This window comes from Monodelphis domestica, chromosome 3 (genome assembly GCF_027887165.1).
Source record: "Monodelphis domestica isolate mMonDom1 chromosome 3, mMonDom1.pri, whole genome shotgun sequence".
In the NCBI taxonomy this organism is placed as follows: domain Eukaryota; kingdom Metazoa; phylum Chordata; class Mammalia; order Didelphimorphia; family Didelphidae; genus Monodelphis; species Monodelphis domestica.
Genome location: NC_077229.1, coordinates 101,144,432 through 101,157,093, shown reverse-complemented (window position 1 = coordinate 101,157,093; position 12,662 = coordinate 101,144,432). Strand labels below are relative to the sequence as shown.

The following is a 12,662-nucleotide window of genomic DNA, read 5'->3' as shown; positions in this document are numbered from 1 at the left end:
ACACCTGAGTAGACTAATCCTTTTAGTAATCCACACCTGAGTAGGCTAGAATCTCTGAGTAAGTTTTTTTCCTCTTTGCTCCTTGTAAGTTCACAAGTTGCCTGACCTTTATAGGTACTTAGCACCCTTTGTATTAATTCTAAAAATAGGCATGGCTTAAGTATGGGTTTAAGTATTTTTCATTGTTCAGCAAGGAGTTTTCTCCCCTAAAGCAGTATTAAGTACTGGTGGAGTAGAGGTCTTCACATTGCTGATCTAAGTAGAGTTCTCACTGTCCAAATGGGGAGTGGTCCCAATAGGGAATTGTCCCAATGGAAAATTCCCCAATGGGGAATTTTTTAATATTCACAAGTCTGAGAAATTTCAAGATTCACAGACTTTAATAATTGTGTCTGATTTGAGAAAAAGGAATCACATAAGAGCTACTGCACAGAGCAAAGAAGCACAAGGTCAAGACCAACAATCCCTGTGGCAGTGATGAGGATCTATGCCAAGACAGAGGCCTTTTTTTCATCTTGAGGAAGTGGCTGTTTGATAAATGCAGTTGTTGGACTTCACCTTCGTAAAGGGGGATTATCCTAAAATCCAAGGTTCCTACAAGCACACCCATTTGGCTTTCATTTTAGCTCCCCATTTCCTGAGATTGAAGATAAAATTAGGTCAGGGAATCATGCTTCCCATTTATCTCAGACTCTAGTTCCTTCTCTTTTATAGTATGGTGATTTTTTGTAGTTCTAACTGCCAATGGATAAGTGCAATATTGCTGCAATTGTCCTGGATTCTTGTAGGACACAAGCCACTTTAATTGGACCATGCTGGTGATTCAAGGACCTGCTATGGTTTTCTTTTTTTACTTGTAATTTTATACACATAGGATTTTGATATATATTTTTATCCAGATTAAATTTTTTCTCTTCTATTTGGTTTTGGATTTTTGGTTTTCTTTTGAGAATTGATTCATATACCTCATAACTCAGCCATGTATCCCAGGTTGATTTTATGCACCTTTAGTAAGAGTTTTTTAGATATATAAGCTACATATGTGGAATATTCATTTGGGAGACCTGATATGTTAATCTGCTAGAAAACCTCAATGAGGAGATTTAACATGTTAGTCTCCCAAAGAATCAAAGGGTGTATTGTATGAAGGGAACCCTTTCCCAGGATCATGCATAGAGTCTTACCTGCTTCCCTATGATCCTAGTTATTTCATCTAGTGCAGGTTCTGTGACTGAGTTTGATCCAGAAGTGAATGAAGAGGACCTAGAAGGGAAAGGGAGGAAACAAGGTTCAAGACAAGGAAGTAGGTCTCTTTCTGGAGGAACTGTCCAAGTGGAAGGTGGCTGAGGGAGCCATGTTGGGAGCACCCACAAGGTTTAAAAGGCTTTTCTCTAAAATTCTCTGCCTCTACCTATCCAAGTAAATTCTAATAAAATTCATGTAAAATAAGGATCAGAATTCTAAATTTTAATTATTATACTGGCATATACCAAATAGTGGTTTCTGATTGTAGCTCAGAATTGTGTTGAGATGATTAGTAAGAAAAGACTTTGAGAAGCAAAGATAGAAGTGGGTGTGAAGCTAGGGGACAATTGAAAGTGAAAACCAGACACTTCTAAACCTTGCTGAATTATGTGGACCTTACTGAACCTAACTATGTAAACTGCTGACTCCTTACTAGGCAAGATAGCCACTGTGGGTGCTTGGTGGCAGCTCATTGTGTATCTGGGAATGCCATTGGTCTGATAGACAAGCTTGCTGCCACAGTTATAGCCTATCTGTCTTCTTATATCTTTCTGTCCAAGGGCTGAGTCCTTCTGATAAATTCAAGTTCAGCGAGGCAGGAATCTAATGCAGAGCTCAGAAGTAAGAAAGAACTTGATATAAATCCAACCTTTTCCAAGGCCAAGGTTTCTTCAGTGCTGTGGATCAGGGCCAGAACTATAGACACAGAATTAGGGGCAAGGTACTTAGAAGGAAAAGAAACAAGAAGAGCTGTCTGGAGGAGGTATTCAGGGCCTTGGAGCTACAAGATACCCAGTGTGAATTTTAAAATCTCCATCTTGCTTGGTCTAGCACCCAAAAATTGTGCACTCCCACACCACACGGGCATGTGCTAGTCAATGACAAGTCAGAAATAATTAACTGCCCACCTGGGCTGTCCTAAGTCAAGCTCAAGCCACCATTGGCACTTGTGAGACACAGGAAGTGAGGTAAGGAATAGCCTCTGGAATTCGCTGACTTCATGTGGACAGAGCGAGATGCCAGTTTGTGCTAGGAGCTCGGGTAGAGAGGAGACCCACAGACAACTTTCCTTCAGATCAGTCACACGAGTCAAGGACTGATTTTCTTCTCTACCTTGGCCTTTTTGGGCCTAAAGCTCCCTCTGGCTCTGCCAGAAGGTTGAGTTAACCCTTTTCCTTTCCTCCTCTCTCCTTTACTCCCTGTCCTGTTTCCTTACTACCACCATGCCTTAGAGGTGTGGCTGCTACTGCTTTACTAGTGACAAAAACTGTTGATCTAGTATTAGGATGCCCATTAACAATTATGTTTCCACATGAGGTAGAAGCATTATTGCTAAGACAGAGAACACAGGCATTTTCTGATCAGCGAATTACAAGACATGAAATAACCTTGCTAAACAATGAAAATATTACTCTGAAAGGCTGTACAACCCTTAATCCTGCCACCTTGCTTCCAGACCTACCAACTTCAGGAGAACCATTACACAGTTGTGAAACACTAGTGTCCATGGCAGGAAAGCCTCAGGATGATCTCTTGGACACTCCCTTAAAAAACTCAGACCTGATCATATTTACTGATGGTTCTTCTTTTATGAGGGATGGCATATGCTACAGTGGAGCTGCTGTAGTCACAGAATTTGCCACTGAGTGGTGTGAACCTTAAAAATTCTCAGACTCTACTTCATAAGATTTGGTTAAGACCATTCCCCATTTTAAACGATGAAGGAACTTAGATCAGGAATGTGAGATCTCTACTCCACCCCTACTTAAGCCTGCTTTAGGGGAAGAAACTCTTTGCTGAACAATGAAAAATACTTAAACCCATAGTTATAGTAAGGCAAAAGTTCTTAAGCTGTGCCTATTTTTAGATCTAATACAAAAGGGTGCTAAGTACCTATAAAGGTCAGGCAACTTGTGAATTTACAAGGAGCAAATAGGTGAGCACTTACTCAGAGGTTGTCTCAGGCATGAATTACTCAAAAGTTTAGCCTCCTTAGGTGTGAATTAAAAATGGTCTGTCCTTTGGAAAACGTCTACTGTGATTGGTAGATGTGAGAACTTAGGGGAGGTGACATAGGAGAAAATTCCCTTTAAAAAAGGAGCTCAGAAAGGGAGCTGAAGGACAGTCAGCAGGGAAAAGCTGAATTGGAGGAGGCAGCTGGCCAAAGCTGCCTTGAAGGGTCTCTCTCGGGGCTCCCTCTCAGAGATCTTGTGGTGAGTGGATAAAAGACTGACTGATCCCTCTCTTAGGGTCTTCAGCTTAGGCTGGCTCATGCTGGCCTAGGCTGGTATAGCCTTTTTCTCATTATTTCCTTTTTTGTTTCTCTCTCTCTCCCTTTCTTTAATTCCTCATTTGTATGAATTAAAATCTCTATAAAACCCAGTTGACTTGGGTATATTTAATAATTGGGAATTTTTCCCTGGCAACCACCTTATATTTGATTTAAAATAAGACACTGTCTTGAAAACATATTTTCTGTGGTCACAATTTAAGCAATCCACTCTTTTATCTGCACAAGTTTATCTATTCCACTATTTTAATTATTACAGTGGTCAGCTTCACTGCCCTCTAACATTAGCGCTCAAGGGGCAGAACTCATAGCTCTGAAACATGCCTGTATATTTGCCAAGGGTAAAAGGGTAACAATTTATATGGATTCTAGATATGCTTTTGGCATTTGTCACTCAGTCGGGATGCTATGGCTCCAGAGAGGATTTTTAACCTCAGCTGGAAAATCCATAGCTAATGCTGAAATTATTAGTGAAGTCCTTTCTGCTCTTCCGCTGCTTGAAGCCCTAGCTGTAATTCATTGCTCTGCCCATACAGGTGGCTCTGACCCTGTCTCTAGGGAAAATGACCATGCAGATGCTGCTGCAAAGCTAGCAGCCATAGAAAGGCCTGAATTACTTTCAACATTAACAACCACTGATAATTTAAATTTATCACTTTCCTATAATGAAAAGGAAGTGGAAAAATGGAAACAAAAATTCAAAGCAAAACAGATCAATGGAGTTTGGGTGTCACCTGAAGGAAAACCCCTGCTCCCTAGAAATTTCTATCATGAAATTTGCCAATTTGTTCATAATAATGGCCACTTTGGTACCCAGGGCATCGTGGACTCTGTTAAGAGAGTATGGATAGCCCCTGGTATAACTACCAAAGCATCTAAAGTGTGTTCAGCCTGCTCTACCTTCCAGGCACATAACCAACATGCCTTTCGTGGCAAAGCCTTTGGTGGGTGTCCTCTGGCTTACATACCTTTTGAGTACCTGCAGATAGATTTCATAACGATGCCAAAGGCTGGACAATATAAATTTTGTCTGGTCATAGTAGACCAACTGACCAGATGGCCAGAAGCATTTCCTACAGCCCGAGCCACAACGGCTTTTCTTGCTATTTGGTGCTTTTAAAAGAAATTATTCCTCGCTTTGGCCTGCCAGCACGTATTGATTCCGATAGGGGGGGGTCATTTTACTGATTCTGTTCTAAATCAGATATATTCTTGCTTGGGGATAACTCCAAAATTCCATGTTTGATAGCATCCCCAGAGTTCAGGCCAAGTTGAGAGGATGAACAAAGAACTCAAAACTATGATTGGCAAATTATGCACTGAGACCCATTTAAAATGGCCTGAAATTCTCCCTCTGGCCCTTTTTTATCTTAGAAGCACGCCTAGAGGAGACTTACGCATCTCACCATTTGAGATGCTTTTTGGACATCTGCCTATACAGGCTAAGCCTTTCTCCCCGGCTCATACGTCGCTATTAAGGGGAGATACCACTATTGCTTCATATATACAGGAATTACAGCACAAACTGTGTGAGCTACATGAATCCGGAGCTGCAGTACAAGTCGGACCACTAGACTTCTCACTTCACGACCTGAACCCAGGAGACAACATGTATATAAAGAACTTCCAGCATACAGGAGCAACCCAGCCTTCCTGAGAAGGACCATTCCAAATATTGTTGACTACTCCAATATCTATAAAGGTTGGAGAAAAGGACTCTTGGATTCATTGCTCACATGTAAAGAGAGCATCCTCTATTGAGACTGATTGACTTTATCTTATATATGCATTGGAGATAACTACCCATTGACAAGTGGAACTGTTTTATTTTGCTTTTGACACATTGAATTCCTAAATTTCTTTTTTCTTTTTTCCTTTATCTCTTTTCCTTATTTTATTTTTTTATTAAAATATTTTATTTTTTTCTTTTTCTAATTTTTATGTACTTAAGGTATATACAATCAATATTAATTTTTATTCTACAATAATATTAGTTTAAATATATATTTATATACTTGCTATTATTATTAACACATACCCAAATAGCTTTAGGCTATGGGAACCTGCCATTTATTGATAATTGTTGTGGGACTATGATTAATGTTTGTGTGTGATTCTAGGAACGGGATTAAAAAGGAGCACAGAGATAACCTGGATAAGGCCAAAAGAGCTCACAGGTCTAAAAATTACCAATCCAGGTAGGATTAATGCACTTCTAAGCCAATACTAAGGACTTGAAACTAGTGTGAGACTCGGGGTTGCGACACTTGACATACGTTAAGATGTAGGCCTTCCTTATATCCACACTCTTTGTGAAAATACCTACAGACAAGTACCAAATATTGGCTACCATCCTGGCTCCCTCCATCCCTGAGAATGAAGGTAAAATCAGATGACACTTCCCTGTAAAAATAAGAATCTGGTCCTTTTTTTTCTCTCATATAGTATGGCAACTTCCTATAGCCTTGGCTGCAAATGGGTAAGTGAAATTTGCTGCATTCTGTCCTACAAACTTGTGGGATTAGAAATTACTTAACTGGACCCTAATACAGGGGCCAGTGAGAAAATTTATTCTTGCTTTTTAAAAATTTTGTATACAAAGAATTTTGATATTTTGATACTAATTTTGAATTCTTCTTTAATATAAATATATGTATATATAAAGGGTTTATATTTTTCCCTTAATTTTTTCCTTGTTTCTTTTTCTTCTCTTTTGTTTTCATTTTTGTTTTTGTTTTTCCTTTTGAATTAACTCACACACCCCACAACTAAACCTTGCATCCTCAGCTGGACTCGGTGTTTTTTTTTTCTTTTATCAACACTTTCTTCAGGGGGGATTGTATTTCATAAAATCCAAGATTTAAATTTTGTTCGAGATAGATCTTCAGAGAAGAAGCTTGCTAATTAACTGAATCCAGAGAATGAACTGTTTGCAGAAAGATATCTAAACCTTTTCACTACAGGAAGATCCAGAATGAAGCTTGGGGTGTGGTTGATTGAACATTTTTTTTGAATGTACACTCTTATGCCAAAGGGGACTGCCCCCTAATTGGCTTTTGTCAATGTGCCCAGCAAAACATTGATTTGCTGTCTTTCTCTCTCCTCTATTTCCCCTAATCTACAACTATTGTAGTTTTCCTCTTAGTGGGTAAAATTTTCTATACACTTTCAGTTAGAATTTTTTGGGGTGCAGTACACTTAGGTTTAGTGATCAATTGGGAAGACTAGTCCCCCAATCATCATCAGGGGATTGTGAATTTTAAAATATCCATCTTGCTTGGTCTAGTACCCCAAAATTGTGCACCCCCACACTACACGGGCATGTGCTAGTCAATGACAAATCAGAAATAATTAACTGCCCACCTGGGCGGTCCTAAGCCAAGCTTAAACCACCATTGGCACTTGTGAGGCACAGGAAGTGAGGTAAAAAACAGCCTCTGGAATCTGCTGACTTCCTGTGGACAGAGGAAGACACTGGGTGGAGAGGAGGCCTGCAGACAGCTTTCCTTCAGATTGGTCACGTGAGTCAAGGACTGATTTTCTTCTCTACCTTGGCCTTTTTGGGCCTAAAACTCCCTCTGGCTCTGCCAGAAGGTTGAGCTAACCCTTTTCCTTTCCTCCTCTCTACTTTACTCCCTGTCCTGTTTCCTTACTCCCATTGTAATTAAACCACCATAAACTCCATTCTGACTTGAGTGTTTCATTTTAGGAATTTCATAAGTAAATTCCTTGGCGACCATAAATTAATATTATAACAACCTTTAAAAGTGATTTTTCACCACAACACCAGTGTGATTGGAAAGGTAATGTGGAGGAGAGAGAGGGATAGATATGAGAAGCTTCAGGAAGGAAGACTATCCAGGACCTTCACTTAATATAGTGTGGCTTTTAAAAATGGGGATCTCTTGGTGTAGAGGCAGTTGGTGTGATGGGTAATCAGAGTTGTTCAGACATTCTTAGTCATTCTCATCCATACCCTACTACTGATTCTTTGCCTAGATGGGTTTCCCAGGATAAATATTCTCTCTATTCCAGGAAGCTGTAACAAAAGGAATACATGTTCTTCTATTTTCTAGCCTCAAATCCTATAATACTATTTATGAAAGGTAAGGAGCAGTCCTAAATTTTAATTATTATACTGGCATATACCGAATAGTGGTTTCTGATTGTAGCTCAGAATTATGTTGAGATGATTAGTCAGAAAAGTCTTTGAGGGAACTACGGTGCCCTGGAGGTAGCGATGAGGTAGCGTCCCGGGGATCCATGGTCCACTTGGATCTTGAGCTTGAAATCGAGGAAGTTTCGACTGATCTCCAGGGCGGATAAAAACGGTGACATGAAGGAAAGAGCTGACGACGCCAGGGAATATTAGTTACCAAATGTGACATCCGGTTTATACTATTGTTTTGCTTGGTGAATCTTTTTAAATAGAGTTTGAAAAGGCAAAGTATTTCAAAATTAATAATTCTATTTTACAAAACCTACATTGATAGTAAAACCAATGGAGAACTTTAGAGATGATCTACTACTACACACCGTTTATGTCACAAATAAGATTCCTGAGGCCCAGAAAAGTTTCCTAACAGTCCTGAGAAACTTGTACTTGAACACCTTCAATGATGGGAACTCTTTATCTTGGAAATCAGTCTTTTCATAGCACTCCATACACACAAGTCCCAGATTTGGAGTATCTGAATACAGTTTGATCTCATATCTCTGAAGAACCTGAATTCCATTATCTGCACTTCTACTACCTGTATGAGTTTAAGTTGAAGAGACTACAATTCAAGAGAATTAAGATCAAACAAATAACATCTTGGGGGGAAAAAATGGAAGCTTCCTATCAAGTTTTAGAACAGTTATATAAGGAGGTACTTCTTGAAGCTACACTTGAAAATGATAGCCAGGAATATGCATTTCATCTCAATCTATCATTTTCAGCCCAAGATTTATCCACATCAAATTTCCTAAAGTGGCCAAGTGTTCATCATGGTGACCAGGCTAATTCTGTTAACGTGGATACCTTTCCCACTCCAACAGCATCAATAAATTTAAAAATGAATTTTCAAGTTAATAACCCCAGAGATATAATGCTACTTCAACTAACAGTAATCAAGATGATGATAACCAAAATATTATCCACAAAAATGGAATTCAGTATAAAAGAGAAGTACAGTGATATAATTGAAATTCTTTTAAAGCCTTATGAACTGGAATCCAAATTAATCAGCACATTCCATGGTTCTGATAAGTTATTGTCTCATATGGCTGCAAAGTGTCTTGCCTCAATATTATATTTACAACTAAGAGAAAAAGCTATAATAAATAAAACATGGACGGCTTTTTGTTTAAAAACTCTTTCTGACTATCCTGAAAGTAATGCAATTTCATATTGTCTCTGGACTCTTACAGCCGTGATAAAAGAAATATTGAAAGCTACATGTTTACAAAAAACAGAAATATTGAAGCAGTTTTTGACATCTTTTGATTCTCCTTTTGAAGTCTTTTACTATTCAGTTTTTTCTCAGTATTTTGAAAACTGTCAAGATTCTTTACTAAATCCCCGAATTACAAATTTCTTGATTTGTTTTTTGGAATTTCTTGAAATTCTAATAGCCTCCCGAATTTACCTGAAGTTACATTTTACTTGCCAGAGGATTTTTTATTTGAACATATCTTGTGCTTTGGATATTATTACCTGGCCTATTCACTCTTTAGTCAAAAAGAAGTTTATCATACTTATTAAAAGATGTCTACTACATAAAGTGGGTGAGGATGCCCTAAAAACTTCATTTCCCACTTCAGTTATACAAGATCCTTATTTAGATATGGACATGTTAGCTTTGGGCAATGCTTTTTTGCAAGCTGTGAATTTGGGATGGTTGAAGCAATTAACTATAAGTAGAAAACCCAGCCATTTTGGAGGCAGTGAAGTTCAACCTGGAAATAAAAGTCTTCTTGTCCCTGATCTCATTATGCTCAGAGCATCAAGTTTGGTTTTACTGAAATCTTTAGAAATCAAGGCGCATAATTGTACATCAGCAATTGAAATAAAAGTTGAATTACAGAAATTCATGTCTGAGTTGCTGGCCATCTTGAAACACCATCTTCAGTCTTCCTTAAAACTGAATCATCACTGTGAATGGCTGTCTAAAATCTTCATAGAACAAGATGATGACATGCTAGAGGCTGCAAAAGCATCATTAGGCATTTACCAAAAGCTGACTAGAGCATGGAATGAAGCTGCTAAGGGCACGACCCAAGAAAAAGAAACTTGGGACCATCAGACACATGAAAATGGCCTTAATCCTCACTGTATTTTCTTATTTCTCTTAAAAAATATTGATTTTGATGCAACAGTTCTCCTTGACTTTTTAATTTCATCAGAAACCTGCTTTCTTGAATACTTTGTTAGGTATTTAAAACTGCTCCAAGTAGAAAGGAACCATTTTTTAAAAGTTTGTAAGTTCTTTGATGTAGCAGAATTAAGAGATGATATGCATATTTCTAGTACTTTCACTTCATATATTGAAAAAAGACACAGCAATGAAGCTCCTCACCAGCCTCTTTTTTGTGGTACAAATTATGCTCTTTTGCCCTTGACTTCTGATCCTACTTCTTCTGGAACAAATATTGAACAAAGAGACAACCAGACAATGAAGTCTAAGCAACCTAACTTACTGATATGCACTGATAACACATCTTCACTGGGAGCCTTTCAACGCCTGGTTGATTATGACAGCTCAGAGGAGTCTGAAGAGGAGTCAGTGGAAGAAGAATGTTTATCAAGCATTAAACAGACTCCTTTGAACCATCAAGCCAATATGAAGATAAGGGAAACTGTTAATATGACTGAAGAAAAGAACCAGAATATCTTAGATTTTAATGCCAGATTACTAGATCCAAAAAAGTCTTCTACTTTGTCATCTTTAGGTTGTGAAGCTACCCTAAATAATACTGCTTCCCAAACTGTAATATCTTCTAAAACACTTAAATGCTTGAAAGAGCTAGAAGAGGCAATTTCCCGTTTGCAGAGGAGACATCTCTTTCCATACAATCCTTCGGCATTATTGAAATTGTTAAAACACACTGAAATGATAAATAAGACTGTGAACCTGTTATAAAGACTACGTTTCCATGTAGCCTTTCCTAATTAATCTGCTTTTTAAAAATTTTTTAGAAGTCTAGGCACTTTTATTCCCTTTGTTATTGTGTCACCACTCCCCTACTCAGACTGAACATCAGGGTTATTTCAGGTGCTGTTACTAATGGATTTTTTCAGCTAATATTGCCCTTATGTCATTTTTTGGTCCCTTTGTTCTCCTTCTTTAGGCTACTGAGCATTGCCAGAGAAAATTACAAGAGTGATGATTTATTGTAGTACAAATTAATATTGTCTAATCTCAGATCCTCCATTTGCCTTAAAAATCATTATATTCATCTTTAGTTGACTTACTGTCAATTTACTTTCCTCAAAGCATTTGTTAAGAACTTATTCCATTCTTGTCTATTTATTACCTTTTTGCTCACTGTAGATAACTTCGTTTTTTATTTTACTTAGACAACAGTATTTGATATGAGTGCTTCCAACTTCTACTCTTCCTGACTCAAAAGTTCTTTTTTCAGTTCTTCTACCTTTCAAAGGAAGAAATAAAATTGACCTATGCTATCCTTTATATTATTCCCTCTCCTTTTACAGGTACTTGCATTATTGATTTTTTTAAAAAACATTTTTAACCTTAATTTTAAATCTTTAACAATTCCCTATGTCTTGAACCTAGAGGATCTGGCATGTACTAATAAATCTCTTAACTCGTAAAAAAAAAAAAAAGTCTTTGAGAAGCAAATCCCTATATACTAGGTATATAATCAGGCTTGTAAAAATTATTCTTTTAAAAAGGTTTTCCCTATTTTATTTCATATTATTTCATATGTTATAGGCTTCTGTGGAGGAGCTTCTCCCTTCTTCCACAGAGATGAAACAAGTCTCTATCACCTTTTCTTTTTGATTCAGAATTATCACCAAACTCAACTAAAGGATTTTCTTTTTCTTGAGGACAACAGAAACCCGTAAAATTAGTGAGCAACTGTTTTGCCTCTTCCATGCTATTAGAAAGCAAAGCATCTCCCAACAATACTATCCATTGGTCCTCTGAGCACTTTCTGGGAAGGAATTGTCTGAACCATCCTGGAGGAAAGGAAATCTATTAATTGGGGGAATTTAAGCTACTCCAGGTTTTATGGGCCCCTCTGAAGGGTCAAGGAGCTTGAAATCAAGGCAACTATGGACTGAGGAAGGAATAACAAAGATTCAGAGAAGATAAGCCAGAAGCTGTCAGTGATAAAACGTGGTTTGGCAAGGCTGTGAATTGCCAAAACTGTAAAGGTTTCGGCCAAACTGTAATCTTGGAACTTCCCAGAATTCCTCAGAATCTCACCTGAGTGTGAGATCACAAATTATTATTTAAAGGGGCTCTCTGCCTACTTTAGGCTCTCTCTACCTGCCTCTGCTTCCAAGCACACGTGTCTCTCAAGCTGTAGAGTAAGTGAAATTGAATGGGCCTTTTGGCCCTCCTAGGCACGTGCTTTCTTATTTTGTATTTTCTTTATTTCTTAATCTTTAATAAACCTCATAAAATATAATATTTTTAGCAGAGAAACTAATTTTAATCTTAACAAAGCACATAACAAAACATATTCTGTTATTCTTATGTTTAGCTTTCCTGGAGACTGAATTCTAGAAACCTAAAGATCAGAGCATCCTTTCTTTTTCCAAAGTGGCATAGCTTTGTCACAGGCATGGCTTCTGGTAGTTTGAACAGCTGATCTGGAGAGTCAAATTTATAATGATTCAGCTTTTGATTAGCAAAGGCAAAGTTCTTATCCTGAGATGAGAGCATACCATTTTCCCAGCTGAGGACAGGCTGAAGGCCACTTTGGGGTGACTTCAAAATAACTTGTGAGAGATCTTTAAGTCATAGAGTGGCTATGTCCGTCTTTTTCTCCCTCCTTTCTTCCCTTCCTCTCTCTCTTTCTCTTCCTCCATTTCTTTGAGATTGTCTTTGCAGAATGTTTAGATTAGGATAATCTAAATTAATTGTTCCTCATTGTCTGGTGCCTAAAATAT

At 38.0% G+C, this 12,662-nt stretch overlaps 1 protein-coding gene across 1 annotated transcript; it reads left to right on the top strand.

Moving 5' to 3' along the window:
• The first annotated feature begins 7,756 nt into the window (after positions 1-7,756).
• On the top strand, positions 7,757-11,355 carry LOC100617295 (protein Lines homolog 1-like). The gene has a single exon (XM_056822816.1). It carries the CDS (start codon positions 8,365-8,367, stop codon positions 10,657-10,659), a length of 2,295 nt encoding a protein of 764 aa, XP_056678794.1. The 5' UTR covers positions 7,757-8,364; the 3' UTR covers positions 10,660-11,355.
• Positions 11,356-12,662: the final 1,307 nt, after the last annotated feature.